The sequence below is a fragment of the Pseudomassariella vexata genome (genome assembly GCF_002105095.1).
Source record: "Pseudomassariella vexata strain CBS 129021 chromosome Unknown BCR38scaffold_20, whole genome shotgun sequence".
In the NCBI taxonomy this organism is placed as follows: Eukaryota; Fungi; Ascomycota; class Sordariomycetes; order Amphisphaeriales; family Pseudomassariaceae; genus Pseudomassariella; species Pseudomassariella vexata.
Genome location: NW_024467975.1, coordinates 559,506 through 580,340, shown reverse-complemented (window position 1 = coordinate 580,340; position 20,835 = coordinate 559,506). Strand labels below are relative to the sequence as shown.

The 20,835-nt window shown below is 51.9% G+C and overlaps 5 protein-coding genes across 5 annotated transcripts; 4 read left to right on the top strand and 1 right to left on the bottom strand.

The window, feature by feature from the left end:
• Positions 1 to 1,375: 1,375 nt before the first annotated feature.
• Positions 1,376 to 3,384, top strand: BCR38DRAFT_354879 (major facilitator superfamily transporter allantoate; the record flags this gene model as incomplete). The annotated part of the gene is made up of 7 exons (XM_040856910.1): positions 1,376 to 1,651; positions 1,719 to 1,737; positions 1,797 to 2,044; positions 2,136 to 2,523; positions 2,590 to 2,738; positions 2,791 to 2,985; positions 3,118 to 3,384. The coding sequence occupies 7 exons, from the start codon at positions 1,376 to 1,378 to the stop codon at positions 3,382 to 3,384; spliced, it is 1,542 nt and encodes a 513-aa protein (XP_040710645.1).
• A 771-nt stretch (positions 3,385 to 4,155) lies between these two features.
• BCR38DRAFT_461424 (uncharacterized protein) lies at positions 4,156 to 5,663 on the top strand (the record flags this gene model as incomplete). Its single annotated transcript, XM_040862524.1, has 2 exons — positions 4,156 to 4,512; positions 4,569 to 5,663. The coding sequence occupies 2 exons, from the start codon at positions 4,156 to 4,158 to the stop codon at positions 5,661 to 5,663; spliced, it is 1,452 nt and encodes a 483-aa protein (XP_040710644.1).
• A 1,114-nt stretch (positions 5,664 to 6,777) lies between these two features.
• BCR38DRAFT_490257 (AMP-binding enzyme) lies at positions 6,778 to 9,198 on the top strand (the record flags this gene model as incomplete). The annotated part of the gene is made up of 6 exons (XM_040864498.1): positions 6,778 to 7,153; positions 7,251 to 7,767; positions 7,841 to 8,004; positions 8,058 to 8,558; positions 8,614 to 8,703; positions 8,756 to 9,198. The coding sequence occupies 6 exons, from the start codon at positions 6,778 to 6,780 to the stop codon at positions 9,196 to 9,198; spliced, it is 2,091 nt and encodes a 696-aa protein (XP_040710643.1).
• A 3,147-nt stretch (positions 9,199 to 12,345) lies between these two features.
• Positions 12,346 to 14,083, top strand: BCR38DRAFT_401808 (aspartic peptidase A1). The gene is made up of 3 exons (XM_040857760.1): positions 12,346 to 12,539; positions 12,690 to 12,872; positions 13,039 to 14,083. Exons 1-3 carry the CDS (start codon positions 12,413 to 12,415, stop codon positions 14,028 to 14,030), a joined length of 1,302 nt encoding a protein of 433 aa, XP_040710642.1. The 5' UTR covers positions 12,346 to 12,412; the 3' UTR covers positions 14,031 to 14,083.
• Positions 14,084 to 17,493: 3,410 nt separating this feature from the next.
• On the bottom strand, positions 17,494 to 20,404 carry BCR38DRAFT_461421 (CASC3/Barentsz eIF4AIII binding-domain-containing protein; the record flags this gene model as incomplete). The annotated part of the gene is made up of 2 exons (XM_040862523.1): positions 17,494 to 19,628; positions 20,173 to 20,404. The coding sequence occupies 2 exons, from the start codon at positions 20,402 to 20,404 to the stop codon at positions 17,494 to 17,496; spliced, it is 2,367 nt and encodes a 788-aa protein (XP_040710641.1).
• Between the last annotated feature and the right edge of the window lie 431 nt (positions 20,405 to 20,835).

Sequence of the window (20,835 nt, the reverse complement as noted above, 5' to 3'; positions counted from 1 at the left end):
TCCGATGCAATATATATATACATATGGGCTCTTCCGGATGCCCGAGTTAGCAACATGTCTGATGATCTTGCCGGACGGAAATCCTGGAGCTTTCGCTATTGCCTCGTGGAGTTAAGATGTGCCGGGGTTTGACGAAAGTACCGTTAGCATTTTTGCGAATTGTACTTCATGGTGGTCGCAAGGCATGTTGGCTTACATGTATCATGTAGTGACCCTATCTGCTGGTTGTGGTGGCGGCGCCTCCAAAACATTCGAGGTTTGTTAACTTCAGCTCCAAAATGAAGCTGGATCTCTGTAGTTCACTAGCAAAATACCGTGTCAACACAATTTATTTTGTTCAGCTTCAGCTTCATCGATGCTCAAGTTCGGAGAGGCTAAACGGTCTACTTCTGCCGAACCCTCTACATTCCCCATCCGATACAAGTCAAACAACGAGGGGCAAGTACCGCATAGGAATATATGTAAGCACGACACTGAGATGGTGTCTATTGTGGGTTATTGCGCTTTGCAGTGACCGAAGCGCATATCGAGGACCGATGTTTTCAAAAGAACATCCGTTTCTCATACTCAATGAAAGTACGACTTCGTCTCGATTATCAGTGTTGTTTTAACATGCATCACTAATAAATGCGTTTGGTCAGAAATTGTACTCCAACTTGTGAACGCAATTGTACAACTCGATGAGCGTAACTTAGTCATGTATGCTATAATCACTTGTGACAGTAAAGTGCCCACCAATGAGCAGCTTTTAAGGAACAACCCCGCCTGATAAGAGCCGACCGTTGTTCGCCGACGTTCGCTCTCGAGAAATCGGGAACGGTACAACAGCTCCCACTATAACTACCGCGGGTGATGGTGGTTCCATGAGGCTGGATGGCATGATGTGCCCCATCGCGATTGTCATGGTGGACATAATCACCTTCCCGTCTTGGCGTAAGCTCGCTGCGAATGGATGCTTTCACCAGGCAGCTTATCGTGAGCGCAGGCGCATGATGTCACCGATACTCTTAAGAGGACTACAAGTTATTCACAGTTCACTCTTTGACTAAAACTCTGAATGATGATATGACTGTGACCAGTCTGATAAGCCGCAATCGTAGTTGAACAGGACCGATTTTCTGGATGTGCGCCTCGAGTGGGTTTCCGAGTCCAGTAACCATGATCTTCAAATAAGAGATAGCCGACGCCGTTGAACAGATTTACCTGCAAACGTTTGACCGCAGTGAGGTTCTTTGCGCATCTCCACCCCGAGTCACGCAGCGATTTACAGAGAGATATTGATCCCTCTCGCCCTTTAAGAGGTGTCGCTCCCCCCACGACATACTCATCTCGCACCGCCATCCTCTAACATCCATCCCCGTCGGTTGATTCCGTCATGCCTGACATAGAAAAGACATCCGCGGCACCAAAGAAGGCTGCCGACACGGCTGGCATTGGGACAATTTTGAAGCATGCCGATAGGGGCGACGCCGATGAGGCGCTCAAGGTCTTGCAGGGCGCGGATGGCGAGGTCATTGTATTGACTCCCGAGGAAGAGAAGAAGCTGCTGAGGAAGATCGATTTGAACCTGATGCCGTTGCTGTGCATTGTGTATGGTTTGAACTATCTGGACAAGACGACAGTTTCGTATGCGTCAATCATGGGCCTCAAGGTGAGTGAGTCTTGGGTGGACCGCTGCTCTTCTCAGGTGTACTATAGATTAACTTCTTGAGTTATAGACGGATATCAACCTCGTTGGTGAGGACTCGGCTTGTGATTCTTGCTGTCAAAACACGCTAACACGGTTCGAATCTCAGGACAAGACTATTCATGGGTTGGCTCCATGTTCTATTTTGGTTACTTGGCATGGGAATGGCCGACGAACCGTCTCCTACAACGATTTCCCCTGGCTAAATACTCTTCGTTCAACGTCATCATGTGGGGTCTAACGCTGTGCTGTCTTGCTGCAGTGAAGAACTTCGCAGGAGCAATGACAGTGAGGTTCTTCCTGGGTGTTTTCGAGGCAGCTGTATCCCCCGGATTCGCCTTATTTACCAGTCAGTGGGTGAGTGCAATGACCCGCGCGAGACGAGCATGAAGGATCGCGCAGCTCCGAACCTAAGACCTTCTCCAGAATAATGCTAATACCTACATAGTACACAATCCGTGAACAGGGTGCTCGCACAGGCTGGTGGTTCAGCTTCAACGGCTGGGGCCAGATCCTCGGCGGGTTTGTTGCCTACGGCATCGCCGTCGGGACCGAAGCTCACCCTATTGCGATCAAGTCATGGCAGCTAGTATTTCTGGTCATCGGACTGTTCACAGCTGCTATGGGAGTGCTCTTCCTGTGGTTGATGCCGGATAATCAAATGAATGCCAGGTTTTTAACGCCGAAGGAGCGTATAATGGCTGTCGAGCGCATTCGAATGAACCAACAAGGCGTCGGCAACAAACACTTTAAGTGGTACCAGTTCAAGGAGGCGATGACTGATCCCATGATTTGGTCATTCGTATTCTATAGTTTAATAGCCGATATCCCGAATGGTCAGTGGAATTCTTGGTTGCATATACGGAAGAAGGTGGTGAATGGCGGATGCTGACAACTTGCAGGTGGGATCAGCAATTTCTTCTCCCAACTCATCGTATCTTTCGGGTTCACACCAAAGCAGTCACTATTGGTCGGCACACCAGGAGGCGCCGTCGAAGTCATCGCACTGATTGTGTGTGGACACTTGGGCGACAGGCTCCAGAACAGGCTGGTACGTCGAAACGCAGCCAGCTTCCGAGCATGACTGGCTAATATGCTTGCAGCTTGTATGCACATCTGGCCTTCTCGTCGCCATTCTGGGCATGCTGCTCATCACATGCCTCCCTCAAGATATGAGCCTCGGCCGGCTCATAGGCTACTATCTGACACAAGCCTCGCCCACGCCGTTTGTCGCGCTGTTATCTCTCATCTCGACCAATGTTGCTGGATGGACGAAGAAGACGACTGTGGCAACAATGGTTCGTCCCCTTTATTATTCTCCCTATGAAGAAGTGGTAATCTGTGTTGAGAGAAGTATCTCCTTCAGCACATAAAACGACCCACCTAGCACAAGCTATGAGAAACGATTGCTGATATCGAACGTTGCATAGTACCTAATTGGCTACTGCGTGGGCAACATCATCGGCCCGCAGGTGTTCCAGGCCAAGGACGCGCCTCAATATCGCCCGGCTGAGATCACCATTATCGTTTGCTGGTGTGTATGTTTAGTGGACTTAATGTTCATTTACTACTGGTGCAGACGACAGAATAAGAAGGAGGCGGTCATAAGAGCTCAGCCTGGATATCAGAAGCTGGATGGCCAGGAATTCCTGGACTTGACGGATGGGGAGAACCCTGAATTCGTCTATAGCCTATGATATCTTTCGCGACGGCAAGAATGCGTTGAAAAGGGCATTTTCGAAGACATGGCCTTGTCACATGATATGAGACTTGGATATGGAAATCTCAGGCAGGTTTTCATATTTTGATAAGCTGCCAAAATGACAACAGCCGCGTGAAATCTTGGGATGCGAAGATACGAGAGAGTGTGATTGTCTTCGAGGCATGCAAGTAATGATTACTGGGTGACAATCTGCACCTACTCGACCAAGGCCAGCTCAAAATATGGATACACTTGGTTAAGCAAAATTTCGTGTCACGCCTGTGACGAGACTATAATGGACAAGTCCAGTATTCGATGTAGAAGCGTTAATGATTCCCTCAGTATGTCCATAGCAGTCCGTCGAAAATGCCGGGCTTTCCTTAGGCTACTTGCTGTAGAGGAACCAAGTTGGAATTATTGAGTTATTGATTGGACTTACTTCGTGGAGCACTGGTATAAGCTCGGTGTGCACTTCCACCCTAGGTGGCGTTGCTGGTGCCAGCTGTCACCAGTCTCCTGGCAGCTCATTTGCATTAGAGGCTGGGGCACCTTTGAGTTGCAGGGAGCTCCCATCTCTCTACCCCGCCGAACGCCGAACCCTTTAGGCAGGCGCGCATTCATGTCACTAGCCGGGAGCTACTTTATATTCGAGTTGACATCCAACAAGGCTGTGGAGGAACAACCCGACTTGACCAAGACCGGGGTAACTAATCCTCCAAGTCAAGTGATTGCTGAGCAGTAATCACCAACATTGCAGCAGCCCAACATGGACCAGTGCGCTGCTGTCTGCTTGGCATTCCCGCCAGAGGATCTGCTGGCAGACAACCAGACCTACCACAAGGCTGTAGGCGTTCACCTCACCCAGCTCTCGAAGCTGCTGAAGGAGTCAACCACGACGCTCGTAACCCATGGTCTCCAACTACTGGAGCTTATGGATCCCGCTGTCAAGTCTTTATCCTATCTTGCTGTCCTGCACACTTTGCTCATCCCCAGCGTGTCAGCGCCTCGCGATGTTGTCTTGGAGAAGCTGGTGGTGTTCCTGTTGTCGTTCGACTCAAGATCTCTGCGATACGCAGGATCGCATCTGCTGGACATCCTGAACCTGACCCCCCAGCTGCTACCTGTGAGTACCTTTTCTTGTATTCTCGGGTCTCCCACACGCTAACAGGCACCCAACAGCCCTCGATAGCGGTCCAGGTTCTTTCTGAAGCGATCTTGCGAATCGACCCAACCGGTAGCATGCTCACATCCACGCACACCCATCTTATCAAGCTCGCCTATACTTCCAACAGCATTCATCCGACCCTCCTGCAAGTCATCGACAAGCCCATCGTCTTCTATCCCGGCATGGCAAACCAATCCGATTCAGACGTCGTGTGCGACATGTCAATACCACCCCCCAAATACATCTCGAAAGACTCCGCGCTCACTGTAGTCTTGAAGCCAGCCGCGGTATTGGAATACGACCTGACTTGCGGATTGATTTACTGCGCTCAAAGAGACTGGGCCAAGGCGTATGCGGCATTTGAGAGAGTCGTCACATTTCCCACACGTGAGCAAGGCACGAGTAAGATCATGGTTGAAGCCTACAAGAAATGGGTACTGGTCAGCCTACTTCTGAAAGGCAAGGTGACCCCAACCCCCTCGTACACTGGCCCCGGTGCCAACAAGGTCTATGAGACCCTCGGCAAACAGTATACGAACATTGCATCTTTATTTGAGAGCGACGGCGCGCAAAGCTTGAAAGAGGCAGTAGATGCAGACGCGGCGCTCTGGCGAGAAGACGGCAACATGGGTTTGATTCGAGAGGTTCTAGCTGCATATCAGATGTGGCATGTTCTGAACCTCCGACAAGTCTACACCAAGATATCGATTCCCGAGATCCGCCAACAGACCAAAAGCGCCCAGACAGGCAATATTCTTGACAAAGATGAGGATATCGAGACTTTGATCCAGAACATGGTGGCATCCGGCATGTTGGATGGCATCACTGAGAAGCATGACGACGGTACCAAGTTCTTGACATTCCTCCCTCCCTCCACGGCTCTTTCGGAGCAGCAATTGGCAGCAGAGTTGGCGCAAACCGCCACCCGCCTCAAGAACCTTCAGCCCGTTTTCAAGTCGACAGGTGAGCGACTTGGAACGAGCAAGGAGTATGTGAGACACCTCGTGAAAGATCAACGACGCGGCGGCGACAAGGACAATGACACGATGATGGGCTTCGACAAACAGGTGGATGAAGAGGACCTTATGGGTGGGATCACATCGACCTGATGAAGGAATGCATGAGGCGCGAGGAATTTACATGAGATGATGACACACGCTCTGGTTATTACCCCACATACCAGAGAATAATGACCAAGGCGACGAGTGGACGACAGAGTTGCCACTGAGGCCTGGAAACTAGATAAGAGCAAGATGACATGACCAGACATGAATTCATGGCACAAAAGCTCGATTAGATAGACTTGCTCGAGCAAAAGAAGAAAGTAAACATGACCAATATCCCATCTGAGAGGCTCTTGTCATGTTGCTTATGAAGGATGGCATGAGGCGCATTGCTCATCGGGGGTGCTGTGGTCTCTGCCCAATTCTCATCATGTGCCACTCCTATTCCTCCACACATTGAGCATTGGGGTTTATGCCCAAGAACGGGACTGTTTTGCAGCGTGCTGCAGAAAATACAGTTTCCCCACAGACAACGCTGTGGCTTCGAACCATGAAACTTATGACGCGTCCTTTGATGAAGCCGGGGCCGTGATAGTGTATCCATGCATGTATGGGGCCAGAATCTGGGGTAAGGGACTTATAATCCTAGGTCGTCATATGGGAAGGTCCCTCGACATCAGCGTTCAACGTGCGCGAATTAGAACTCATTCCCAGCCACGGATCTCTAAAATCTCGTGTGTGGTTTTGGGGTCTGAGCTGGTAGAAAATCTTACCCAGAAGTTGCCGATCTCAACCCTTACTCCGCACATATTGGGAAGTCTGGGGAAGCGGAATGCGGGGCAGGACCGGAGTCACGTCCACGGCACAAGGGTTCACACAAGCATTCAGCTTCCTGGAAATGAGGACCTACTCTGTAGTCAGCCAGTGTTCCCCCCATTGTTTCAGCTAAACCTGGAATTACTGACCTGGTCAATTCCGTATTGCGTGTGCGGGACCTGCCTGCTGGGATATCATCGCTAATAACCCCGGGCTGACGGAAGGCGGCCCCCGGTCTCCCTCCCTCCGCATTACCGAGGACCAATACAGCTACTTATAGGATAGGCCCGGACTTTGAAAGACGATTGAGTCTAAGGGAAACTTATTGACCGTCTCTGCCAAACAAACAGTCTCATGTCGAACCTCAAAAGCGAGGAAACCACAGACAACAAACGCCACCGCCATGAGCCACCCCCAAGACGAAGTGCACCGGCACTCCCTTTCAGACCCGTCATCCTTCTGGGCGCATCAGGCGGAACATCTCTACTGGCACAAGAAACCTAACTCAATCCTAACGCAGACAACGAAATCGCTCAAGAGCGAGACTGAGCATCCGCACTGGGAATGGTTTGCGGGTGGCGAGATCTCGACGTGCTATAACTGCGTGGACCGGCACGTTTTGGCGGGGCATGGGCACCAGCCAGCGGTATACTACGATAGTCCTGTCACAGGGACGAAACGGACCATCACGTATGCGCAGTTGCTGGATGAGGTGGAGGTGCTGGCGGGGGTGTTGAGGGAGGAGGGCGTGGGGAAGGGGGATGTGGTGTTGGTGTATAGTAGGTGTTCTTGGACTACTTGGCCATTCAAGCTCTGTTTCTGTTGCTTGAATTACGACAACAGAGTCGATGCAGAATAGCTAATGTGCTGTAATAGTGCCCATGATCCCCGCGGCCCTGATCGGCATCCTAGCCATCAACCGTCTAGGCGCCCTCCACGCCGTTGTCTTCGGCGGCTTCGCGGCAGCTTCTTTGGCGCAGCGCATCGAGGCCTCGCGCCCCGTAGCTATCCTCACGGCGTCGTGTGGCATCGATGGGGCAAAGGGGCCAATGAGCTACCAGCCGTTTATCCGAGAGGCCGTGGCGCTGACCAAGCATAAGCCGAGCCGGGTGCTGGTGTGGCAGCGGGAGCAGCTGCGATGGGGCCGCCTGGAGAAGGCGAAGGGGGAAAGGAATTGGTTCAAGTTAGTGAGAAGTGCACGAGCGAGGGGCGTCAGGGCCGAGTGCGTGCCGGTTGGGGCTAGTGAGGGAGTGTATATCATATATACCTCGGGCACGACGGGGACACCGAAGGGAGTGGTGAGAGATGCAGGGGGTCATGCTGTCGGGCTGCATCTTTCTATAAGCTATCTTTTTGGCGTCCACGGGCCGGGCGATTGCATATTCACAGCGAGGTTAGCCTCCCCTTACCCTTGAATTTCCCCGGTTGGCATCTGGGGACCGAGTTTACATGTTTTCCTGGGAAAGTGACATAGGCTGGGTCGTGGGACATTCCTATATCCTCTACGCGCCCCTTCTCACCGGTGCCGCGACAGTCCTGTTCGAAGGAAAGCCGGTGGGAACACCCGATAGCTCGACCTTTTGGCGCATCATCCGGGACTACAAAGTAACGAGTCTGTTCACAGCGCCCAGTAAGTTACTTCTGTCTACACTGTTCATGTCGGCGCAGAACTCACAGTACCAGCGGCACTACGGGCGATAAAACGGGACGACCCGGAAAACAAGTTCCTGAAGCGAATCGGCGAGGATGGCGGACTGAATTCTCTAAAGGCACTCTTTCTCGCCGGCGAAAGATCAGAACCGTCTATCATCACCATGTACCAGGAGCTCCTGCAGAAATACGGAGCGCCAGGTGCAACAGTCATCGACAACTGGTGGTCTTCCGAGTCGGGCTCGCCCATCTCTGGAATCAGTCTAGTTCCCCATGCCGGGAAGGACAGGAAGACTGAGGCCCGAGATCATCGGCCACTTGGCGTGAAGCCAGGAAGTGCCGGTAAGGCCATGCCGGGTTTTGACGTTAGGGTTGTGGACGATGAGGGGACCGAGCTGGAAAGGGGCAAGATGGGGAATATTGTCATGGCGATCCCTTTGGCCCCGACTGGGTTTCGGACTCTGTGGGAGGATGAGGAGAGATTTCATAAGGGTTATCTGAAGCGGTTCGATGGGAAGTGGCTCGACACGGGAGGTGAGTTATTTCGGCTTATTAACTCAGCTCAGTGACGAATGCTGACCTTGGACAGATGCTGGCATGATCGACGCCGATGGCTACATCAGCATTATGAGCCGGAGCGATGACTTGATCAACACAGCCGGTCATCGACTATCGACCGGTTTGCCGCCCAATGAACTACCTATACTGGCGTATGCTAACATGGAATCCAGGCGCTATCGAACAAGCAATTACAAGCCATCCCCTCGTCGCAGAAGCCAGCGTGATCCCCATCCCAGATGCCCTCAAAGGTCAACTGCCCTTCGCTTTCGTCACGCTCTCCGTACCCGACCACCCTTCATCAGCCGTGCCCGACTCCAAACTTGCCGAGGAAATCCAGAAGCAGGTGCGCAGCCAGATCGGCGGCATTGCGACGCTCGGCGGCATCATTCAAGGGAAGGGAATGATTCCCAAGACGAGGTCGGGAAAGACTTTAAGGAGGGTATTGCGGGAGCTCGTGGAGAATGCGGTACATGGCGAGTTTGAGAAGGAGGTGCAGTGGCCGGCTACGATTGAGGATCTGGCGGTCATTGAAGTGGCTAGGGCGAAAGTGGCCGAGTACTTTAGGGTGAAGGGGAGGACGCATAGAGCAATTGAGGAGAGGGCTAAGCTGTAAGCGAAGTTGAGTCAATACTATGGCCTACAGCGAGCGACTTCTGCGGGTTGGGTTACATCATTAGCCCCTTTATCGCCGCGACTTACATCTTATCCATGCTTTTGTGTTGGCAGGAAATAAGCCAGCTCATCGACCGATAACTGGATTTGCGTAAACGGCGTGGCCACCAGTGCCGGGCCACGAACGGAGTCCCCGGGTAGGTGTCGTGCTCAAACTTGGTCCACCGGCTCACCATGAAACACCCATTCCCAAATCCAAGCCTGATGCGCCGCTTATCTGGTTGTGCTGCGACCGCAAACGCAGTGAGCAAGCCGGACACCGAGCGCGACACCCCCACACGCAAAACGTGTATGCTTGACCATAAAGAAGGGGTCACGACAGACGCCTTCGATCGTAGGGTCGCAAAGCGCCAGCAGCGCATTTCCAGCTTCGGGCAAGTCAAGCACTGAGATACGGCCTTCGGAAGAGAGTTCGTCGAGGTTCTTGAAGGAAGAAGCCGTCAGGAGCTTGGCCCTGGTGCCAATGCAAGTGATTTTGGAAGTTCCACCATGCGGATTTATCTGCAGACGGCCGATGAGGTGGGCAGGGCTCAGAATTCCAAACCAGAGCTGATTAGATGCAGCATGTTAGCTGAAATCCTTATGCTAGGCTCTAGGTTCAGGGAACGTAGCTGGTGGTTGACGCGCTTGACCTGTATAAGTGTGGCATTCGTATGAATTTAGCCAAGCTGCCGCATTCACAGGCAGGATTCTCAAGAATGAACAACATTGGGCAAACCGTAGAGGCTACGCATCACAACCATTTCGCTCATAATCTCCAACCAGCGATCAGATGGATAGCTTGGTGGCATCAACGTGGCTATCTCGACCGTGGACGAGGGTGAACTGGGAACTCAGGGCGCATGGAATTCGCCCCTTTCTGCATACTCTGGTTTCTCCGCATAATGATTGCTGCTTGGTCTTGCCAGGTTGAATCATACTTGCGAGACCCCAATTGGGCCCAGAACCATATGACAGTATGTTCACGCTTTTTCAGGCGCGCAGATCCACATATATTATCTAATCCTCCGCATTGTGCTGGCATATTATCCGGCACGTAGTCCATAGAAGCACTTACGCCATATAAATATCGAGTCACCGGTACAAGGAGTCCAAAAATGAGAACAAACGCAGAATGTGCCAAGTGAAGCAGCAACGCCACCCTTGAGGACTTTGCTGAAAATACACAGATGCGTTCTGAATCCGTCATTCCACCAGTTTCCTCGAGACCTGCGGCGAAATCTTGGGATCCCGTATTGCCGTTACTGAGCTGTAGATACTGGTCTATTGTTTCAATTCAGAGATACCGGCTGTACAGGTCTAGCAGTGCTAAACATAGCGTTCTCTATTGACCGATAAGCTCAAGACACACATGCATTAGCAAGGCGAAGTGTCCAAGTAACCATATTGCATAGAGCCGTCCCAGCGTGAAATTATACAGCCGCGTTAGAGAGTTGCAGCTTTGTTGATATACTCATGATGACGACATGTGCTGGAAAATTGGCTAAATAGAAGGTCCCCGGACCGCGACCCGGGCTTCCCTCCGGAAACAAGCCGCCTTCGCATAATTCTGAATCCGGAGCAACTGGTTGCTTGTATCAGAAACTCGACAATGTGTTGGCGACCCCGACCGCCGGTTTCGGCAACTGTGATCGGCAACTGTGATCACAGGAGTGGGGACGATCTATATCTTTATCCTGGCATGGCGTCGTTACTTGTCATTACATTTGCCACTTTATTGGTATGCTGCTCAAGGTATCTGACCCAATGGCATCTTCGATCACATTCAAGGCAGTGCAGGATATCTGATAGAAACAGGAACGGGAACGACTGCGATGCAGCAACATGGGGGCACTGATAGGAGGATGCCGATAGGAGACTTATCGAGCGCTTCGATTCAGTTACGTCACTTTCCAAACCCATGTTGATAACCAGGTTCTCCAGGCCACCTTCTGCGCGTCCAATGCAACCACATCTTGCAGGGCACGAGGGCCCGGCTTCCAGGGTTTCCATAGGATGGACACACAGCACTCGGCGAATGCGAACCTGGTGGTCGCACCAAAGCCAGTTCTTGTTTAACCGATGATGCAGACCGTTTCATCAGGATGTGAATGTGATGGAGTCTTCCAGACTGCAAACAGGGTTCAGTTGCTGTCATCCCATGATTGACAGAAGCTCTGCAGTTGAGTAGAGCACCATCTTGGCACAGTGCTATGCGACCAATGAGAAAAAGCGAATAGGGGGTTGAACGCCTAATTCGGCAAGGCCAACTGCCACGACTGGAAGCAGTCAGCACTGTAATTCAGGAACACAACTCGCAAAACCAAAGTCATCACCAACAAATCAGCAACATCTGATTTCGGTGACACCCGTGCAAGTGTGGCTAAACTGTGTTTCGCCTCTCGTCACTTTGCCACCGCTTGTGAGCTCTGCTGTTCGCCGCATCTTTCGCCAAGACCGGGGTGTTTCCTTGTCTCTTCCCTGACTCCCGTCACGGGAAGTGGGACATGCGGCGACATGTTTTCTTTGTTACCCTCCAGAGTTACGTCGACTATGCCCACATGACGGAACTCTTCAGACAGCTTGGGATATGGCACCCCCGACCAACAAACAAGTCTTCACTTCCTGATACTGTTACAAACACAAACACGCAAGCATGCGTGGGGGGAGCTATTTCGTGATCGATACACGCACGGAATTATCTGGGGTGCTCACCATCTTTTGCGGGTCATTCTGTGGTACCGATGCGCCTTGTGTTTGCGCTTGTCTAGTAGAATACAATATCGCACATTCTACATGGAAATAGCAGTCCGTTGCATCATGGTTAATGCGCCATTAACTCTGCCATCCCTCCCCGTTGCCCTGCTGAGTTCCACAGTAGTACATGGGCCAGTCAGCGGATCTATTGAAATCAACTCGGAACGTCGAGTGTGATACCAGACAGGTACCACATGTTACAGTATCTTGATTTGTTTCCGGTAGAGGTGGCAGTGACTACCTGCGATTCCCAGGTAGGTGCCTTCTAGGTGCATAAAAGTCCAACAATCTCTCTCAATTGGATTCTTCTCCCCTCCTTCTCTCCTTCGTCTATCTCAGCTACGCAACAATACTTTCTCATCCCCTTGTCAAATATCTGCAACTCTACCTAACTCCAAACAACCCACCAAGAAGTCAATATGGAGGCCATTTTTGCTGCTCAGAACAAGCTCAAGGCAAGCCGCAACCTCTCCAAGATCAAGGTAGTCTACAACAAGAACTACCAACGACATGGAACGAAGTCATACGTCTATCTCCTCAACCGCTGTGGGTAACCCTTGAGGCTCTTCTTTGCCTCTCTCGTTGCGTCTCAGAGACTGGCATGTGCAGAGTGCACCCTGCCTCCTACAACATAGCTTGACCCTTTCCCCCAAGGCAAAGCAAAATCAATGATTACTGACGGCAATATTTGAACAGTCGGCTTTGAGCCAACGAAGCCTGGCCCCTACTATCACGCCAAGCAGGTAAACCAACGAGGACTCGCCGGCTCCAACAAGGCGGTAGGAGGGCGCCTTCGCACGGACCACGTTCTGGTCAAGAAGGTCGACGCCGATGGAAACACTGGCCAGGTCACGGCCGAGGACCAGCAGAATGACTCCAGTACGCACCTCCGGTCTCCCCCTCCCCCCCCCTCGTCTTGTATTTGTTGGCATCCAAAGCTGTCCACTAGAGCTTGTGGCTTTTGTGGGAGGCTCCCTTCCAAGAAATGGCCGAGAAGCATTCCCTTGACCGACTGGGGAGTAATTGTTACTAACAGATTGTCCAGTGTACCTTTCCGAGGTCACCATCGGTACTCCTCCTCAAAAATTGATGTTGGACTTCGACACGGGCTCTGCCGACTTGTGGGTATTCTCTACTGGACTGAAGAACCCCGGTTCAGGGCACAACGTGTTCGATTCCTCCAAATCATCCACTTGGAAGGCGCTGTCGAACGAGACATGGAAGATCCAATACGGCGATGGAAGCACCGCATCTGGCACCTGTGGGACGGACACCTTGACTGTCGGCGGTCTTTCTGTCGAGAAACAAGTCATCGAAGAGGCAACCCAAATGTCTGACCAGTTCGCCCAAGGCTCTGGTGACGGTCTTCTTGGCCTGGCGTTCGGAGCCATCAACACAGTCATGAAAAACGGAAAGTCCCACCCCGTGGCGACACCGGTCGAGAACATGATCTCGCAGCAAGATATCCCCAAGGAAGCAGAGCTCTTCACCTCGGCCTTCTACAGCGATAGAGACGGTGCGAGCGCCGCCGAGTCCTTCTACACCTTTGGCTTCATCGACCAGGACCTCGTCACGAAGTCAGGCCAGGAAATCAGCTGGGTTGACATCGACAACTCTCAGGGGTTCTGGCAGTTCCCCTCCACATCTTACAGCATCAACGGCAAATCGACCACGGTCAGCGGCAACACTGCTATTGCCGACACCGGAACCTCCCTGGCGCTCGTCTCTGACCAAGTCTGCGAGGCGCTGTACAAGGCTATCCCTGGCGCCAAATACGACGAAACGAACCAGGGCTACGTCTTCCCCAAGGACGCCAAGATGCCCAAGTTCAGCGTGGCCGTCGGCGACAAGGAATTCGTCATCAGCGGGCCTGATTTGGCTTTTGCTGATCTTGGGGATGGCAGCAACAACGTGTACGGAGGTGTTCAGAGCCGTGGATCACTGGACTTTGACATTCTTGGTGACTCGTTCCTGAAGAATGTCTACGCAATTTGGGACCAGGGCAATAAGCGGTTTGGCGTTGTTCCTAAGATCTGATTGTATTCGCAACCGTCAACGTATGTGTATATGAGAAATGACGGATGGCATGGCTTAATTCTTACATTATTGATGAGAATGGATTAATGAATACACATTCCTATATTGCACGGGTTTGATGTCTCTATATGACTTATGACACCGGTCATTATGGGTTGTCCTGGTGTCTGTATGCGAATCTCTCGTGAGCAAGACACCTTGCAATATCGCAAATATGATCTGCAGCCAAGTCAGAATTTCTTAATTCGGTCGGGGCCGTCTATACTCGTTTTCTTTTCCTCAGATGAGCGACGCCCCGGGAGGTGAAGATACAGGAAGCGATTGAGGCCAGTGTACTTAAATATGCCAATCCATTCCAAACACCTTTTGACTCTGGTACCAAGACGGCTTTACAACTCTTAGCCACCGCAAGTCCCTATAGTAGTGAGGGCTTTAACTTACCGCTGAGCTCTTGGATTGGACTCTGATTTCGAAATGATTGGCATTAACTAAATGGTTTAGTCACCTCACAAGTATTTGAGTGACACCTTGGCCCCTGTCCCGTTCGGCGCCTTTCCCATCCACCAACGCCACATGGCACTAGTACCAAGTAACACCTACAGACCAACCGAAGACGAGGAGAAAACACGGTCCAATGTCGCCGGGTTGCAAGTCCCGCCCTGGTCAAGTCGGCAAACACGCGATCTACAGGAGCAAGCCTAGGGCGAAATAGATTTGGCCTCACTAGAGAAAGACTTGTCCCAGATTGTTAAGGAGGACGACTCAACCCGGATAATATCGCGTGCCTGCTCCATGGCACCGAGTTCGGCAAAGGCGATGATTCCAATCGGGGCCTGGAAGCAAGTGTAAGAAAGAACTAGAAAAGATGAAGCTGCGACAACTCGACTTATGATGAAGAACCTCGTCTTGGCGAGACCGGAATTTGGGTTCAGGGACATTCTGGTCATTAGTGAGCGCCGAGGTGGAGGTGGGAAGTCTAGTAGAGGTGGCCCTATCTATGTGTTGTAGATAGTCTCTCTGGGAACGGGCTTGGCCCAAAATGGTGGGATTTGCTCGGGGGCGGGGGGGGAGGGGGGGGGTTGGTCGGTGGTACAGAGGGCTCAAGTTGCTTGGGTTGGCCAGGATGGAGGAGCAGTTTGCGCAGATCGCGGCTGCTAAGCGGAGGGATATGAAGGGGAGGGTGAATACAGATTTGCATTAATCGGGGGATATGTAAGTGCCTGGTTCCTGTGATCCAGAGTATGAGCAAGGTAGTATGAAAATCAAAGAAAGTGAATGATGTCTATATATCGCTGTTTCCAGCCTCCTAACTCCAGAACGACGAGCGCAGTTCGTCCATCCACCCTAGAATCTGTAAGTTAAAGAAACAGTCTGTAACGCTCACACAAATGGGATATGATAAAACGAGCAATACACCGAATACTCAATTAGATTATTTCATAATATTGAAATGATCACTCTCAATAGGAAAGATCTTCAACTTCTACTGTAATATCAAAGGTGAAATAACAAGGTCAAAGACTCCATGTCAGAAATGCGCCTCTACGTAGGCTCAAATGGGTAATGCCATTATCACTGTTACAGACAACAGCATGCCCACGTATAAATAAAGCGCCCTGGAAACGATAAGAAAGAAGCAAAGACGGTCAGCTCAACCGATCAATCGACATGACGGCATAAGAGAGATTTCAGTAGTCAAATATAAGTTGTCCAACAACTCTTCAATAAAGATAGAGACAATATTCCTTAACTGGGTTATTCTTCAGGAGGCAACTGACCGTCTCATAGACATAGACAAATCCGGGCCTATATTGTTACTCTATAAAACAACAGGAAAACAAGAAGCGTTCTACGCCAAATTTGGATCACCGGATGTGTGAACGACACACAGAGACCAAGATAAAATGGCCCGTCGTCGATATTCCTCGAGATTTGGTAGGTTCAGTCCAAAAGTCGCGAAATGGTACTTTTAATTCCAGGAAACGGAGATGGACGGATCGGAGCAGGGAATACCCACCAATGACGTACGGGAGGCATCACTCGGCTACTCTATGCAGATCTTTTCAGTACAAGACTCAGATGCGAGCGGCGGTCAATTTTGGTAATATAAATTACGTGAACTGATTCCACATGCGTACTACCTGCTCTCTTTCGGCCTTTTCCCTTGCCTGAAACCTCTCGTATATCACAGCGAAAGGCGTAGGCGTAGATTTGTGTCAAACGACCCGAGTGTTGCCTCCTCGAGGGCATCTTCAACGAATTTTCTTGGCTTCACCGGATTAATTCAGACTTCCTAGTCGGGAAAATCCCAGGAGACGGGGCGTGGTGGACATGAGGCCGGGCGATAGCCAAACCTCTGGAGGAGAGAAAGTGGACAGCGAGTCAAGGGAGCCGTGAACAGAGGGCGACAAACGGCTTCTTGTTGCACGTTCTGGGAGGAAGCTTCGTCCTCGCCACATGTGTGCGATACGATTTGGGCGGAGGGGCAGGGGCCGTGAAGCCGGTGTCTTCGATGTCAACTGTTCGCGCCTTGATGAGCTTCATTCGTCTATTTATTCCCCGCCTAGAGCGCCTGTGTCGTAGTATTCTCCACGCCATTATAGAGGACTGACTTTTCAGCCCCACTCATAGTTCAAATAAGCTGGTTGCTTATGACAGTGGCGAGGAACCCATATAGCATCGCTGACCCAGAATAAATACGTCACGGTCGCACGTGCAGAAGACATCTCTGATTCAGAGGGTAAATACTTTAGGTTTCCTACGTGCAAGACTGTGTATACCTAACCATTCGTCTGCTTTCCCCTGAACCCAACCGCATCCGCTGCATCCTCCTGCCGTGAGCCATCTGCCTCAACTAAGCAGAGCATCACCATCACTCACACCGCGGGCACAGCCTCTCACAGAGGCTTTGCTTCCATCATTCGATTTCACCTGCCCTCCCCAACAATAAACTTGACGAAAACTTGACGAAAGTCGTCTCCATCAATCGACCGTACTGTCAATAGCAAATGGTAAGCAAAAACTCCTCCAAACGCCAGTACACTATGGGCCCCTCCCCCATCACTTTAGCAAAGAACACTTGTAATGAGCCCGACGCCTAACGAAGGAGGAAAGGACTCGTAAGGACTCGTAGCGTGAAAGGCAGGGAGAGCTTTTCCGGAGAGGGCGTCTCATACGACGGCGGTGCGGTGGTGGATTTTGCAAATATTTAAGAGGGTGTTTGTCCTCAAGGGATGAACGACCATAGCCTGGAAGCCGGCGTAGAATCCCAAGATTGGTGTTAAATGGTGAGCACTGAAGCAATGGAGCCAAGGGGTTGAACATCAGCAAAGGCAACTGATGGCTCCCCCACATAGACCAGCGATGTTGAGGCGATCAGCGGGTGTGATGGTGCCCTTGCAAAAAAGCAAGTGATTAAAGGTATAGAAGTTGCATAAGTTGGAACAATCAAAAGATGGATCGTCTATTGCGGATAGTAAACTCCAGGTTGGGGGTAATAGAACCCGTCCGGACTAGGTGTAACAATGCCGTTCAAGCTCATGACTCCGCCAGGCGCAGGATATCCTTGTGGTGCTGAGTACGGAGGGTAAGCTGCCATCGGCGGGGGTGGTGGTGGAGGAGGCAGCTGAGTAGCGTCGTAGTAGTATACCATGCCATTGACCTCTTGCGCAACCAGATTAGAGCCCGAAGCGGTCTGGCTGTTAGCCTGGTTGGCATCATTCTGAGGCTGTCCTTGTTGTGCACCAGGAACAAAAGGAGGCGCTCCGGCAGCATAAGGGGCAGGTGGTGGGTAGTAGAAGTTCTGTTGAGACGGCATCACCTGGTATGGCGGATAAAAGCTCTGCTGAGAGTACTGCGTAGGCTGGAACGGAGCGGCGTGAATAGCACGCTCCGGGATCTGCGAAAGTGGAGTTCCTGTCGAGTGGTGTGAGGGATAGGATGGGTGACAAGCATGAGATTCCTGGCCGAACCCGTTGGATACCTGCACGGGCACCTGATGATGGAATGCCTGTTGGTAGGATTGAGGATGCTGCTGCATCGTGGGGGACTCAATATTTTCCAGTGATACTGTTTTCTGAGGCCGAGGCTGGTGCATGGGGATCGGTACCGATTTGTTTTCCTGGAAGGTCGGCTTCTGTGGCAGAGGGTGTGTCTGCGGCTGGGGCAGCTCGTTGATGGCAGTCTGCCCAAAAGCAGGTGGCCCCTCTCCTGGTGTACCGTTAACAGCAGGCAGCTGCGGCTCAACTCGAGGAGGCAGCCTGACCACGGGTCGAGGAGCATCCAAGGGCATCGGCGGACGAGAAATAGCGGAGCCTGTTGGAGAAACGATGAAGTCCCGCCCCATATCAGGAGCAATTGACGATCGCCGACTGAGGGCAATGCTCGGGGAGTAGTTGCTGCCATTGTAGTAACTACCTCCAAAGACGCTTGTCCGCCGAGAGAAGCCTCCGATGGAACCAAGTCCAGACCTAGGCTTACCTCTCATGCGCTGCTGATTAGGACGCATGGCCCGGGGGATGAAGATGAAGGACCTGTCGGTCGCCGGGAAGATGTAGCGAGGTGCGAAGTTGGGCAACGAGATGCGGACGGGCTTGTCCCGACGCAGGGGTGGACGGTGGTCGGGTAGCTTTGTGTACTGCTTTATGGGGATGCCCGAGAAGACGATAGGTTCCTTCAGCGGCGGTATGTACACCCGAATCTGGACATTTCCCAGGCGCTTCTCAGTTGAAAGGGTTCTATTGATGGGTGTTGAGTTGGATGGACAGGTCGGGATAAAGCCATCACCGTTGGGCGGCCCATCGTCGGCCAATGGGGCAATGTGTCGTGGGTGCCGAAAATGGATGGGCTCAGCGGCGACCGTTTCGTGCATGTCATGGGCCCATGGCGAATTGGTGATGGGATCGGCCGGATTGTGAAGTTGATGGCTAAAGGGCGTAAATGGACCTCCGATAGCACCACCGCGACCTCTTCCCCCACGGCCTCCTCTCCCAAAAGGACGGAAGCCATTGGCCGCAGGGCCGGCATGTCTGTGGTCGTGCATGAAGAAGGCGCCTCTGTTGGGCACGAAAGAGGGGTCCTCGTCCCGCTTCCGCCGGTATTCATCGTGTTCGCGGCGGCGTCTTTCCTGAGGAGCACCTTGCGGCTGGTCCATGACAGCAGAGCTCGAGCTTACGACAATGGGAGCCGAGGACTTGGAGGGAGACTCGGACTCGGCGGCGTTGTCCAAGTCCATCTCTTTCACCGACTCGGGTGGCTGCTGGTCCGAGATGGACAGACGGTTCAGCATGAATTCCGTGTCTGCCGCGGCACCAAGCTTGGCCGGCTTCGCGGCATCTGCACTGGCTGGAGCTTTCGCACGTTTTGCCGCCCCGTTGCCATTGTTCGCACGGCCAGTGGCCTTCCTGACAGCGGGTGACGTCGGAGAGGCCTCGTCGATATTGCTAGTATCGCTATCGTCGGCCGGGTCGTGGTCGTCCGAGGCTAGCGAGCCCTCGGTCAGCGAGTCATCGTCCACGTCCAAATGGTCGACGCCACCGTCCTCCTCGCCTTCATCCTCGACCCTGCGGCGATGGCCAATCATCTTTCTTCGTCGCGGTGCTGCCATCTTGAACATGTGAGGGATTGGCCTTTGACGCGCCGAGGCCGAGTGCGAGGCAGCTTGAAGCAGCTGGGAGCTAGATGATGGTGCTGCCGCACGACGTCTGCGTCGTGATGGATGAGGAGAGGGAGGTCATGCAGGCGGGCCGACGGATGATAGATGCTCCAGAGGCGAAACAACCGCCCTGCGGCCAAAAAAACGAAGGTAAGGTTGAGAGTCTGAAAGCAACTCAATTAAGAAGTCGTAGTGTCCAGTCTCTCCCAAAAGTGCCTCATCAAAAAAAGAAAGGGAAAGGAGAAGAGAAAAACAACTTTATTGCATCCAGACTACCGTGAGGAACGGCACGAAGTCTGGGCGGGTTTCTAGGTGATGAAGTTGTAGTTGTAGCTAGAATTCAACAAATTCGAAGAGCAAAAAGTTCACAATGTAGCAACAGTCAGGCGAGACCAGGCGTCGTGGTGCGGAGCCCGATCGAAGCAGCCCATCATTGATGCATTGATGCCTCCCGGGCTGGGTTAGACCCAAAACCTTCAAATCACATACGGGTTGTCGGTGGTAGTAGGTGGAGCATGCTCCGATGATTGGATGGTCCGTGCTTTATTGATGCTGTCGAGCTGGCATCGTTCAACTTCCAACAAGCAGCAACATACGAATGTGCTCGATGGCCAGAGTCCACAATTTCCGTCAAATCAAATCGACGCCGTTGATGAAAGGCATGCGGCTTGTGTTGTCCTATTGAAGGTGGAGCTTTAGAAGCACTGCACCTATAAGTCATGGTGACCAAACGCTCTTTTTACTTGCAGCGAGAGATTTAAGATCCCGGTTTCCTAGTCTCTTTGCACATTGGTATCCTATCAGCAGTCACAATCACTGACAGGTGATCAAATAGGACTGACAGCTCTCAAAATTTCATTCTATACAAAGCAGACCATCCGCTGATGGAAAACTTGCCTCATACGTTCAAGTGCCAACATGCGTAGATGGCAATGCGGTCGGCATGTCAATTGTGGTTGCTCAGTTTGCATACCTCCGATTTGTTCCCGGAGGGTTGTTCATCGATGATCAATTTGCATTTTATGCTTTGCAGCTGCAAAATCCAACGTCAACCGGCATACCAAGCTTGGCTAACTCATCCAACATGGCTTTTGTGTGGATGAACCACGATGCATTTCAGGTGGAACGGGCTTCCTTCCCATCATTAGCAAC

Bases quoted from the DNA above. Each gene is read 5' to 3' on its own strand.
- BCR38DRAFT_401808 (XM_040857760.1), top strand. From the start codon at position 12,413: ATGGAGGCCATTTTTGCTGCTCAGAACAAGCTCAAGGCAAGCCGCAAC. The intron at 12,540-12,689 runs GTGGGTAACCCT...ATATTTGAACAG, and splicing joins CGTCTATCTCCTCAACCGCT to TCGGCTTTGAGCCAACGAAG. The intron at 12,873-13,038 runs GTACGCACCTCC...CAGATTGTCCAG, and splicing joins GGACCAGCAGAATGACTCCA to TGTACCTTTCCGAGGTCACC.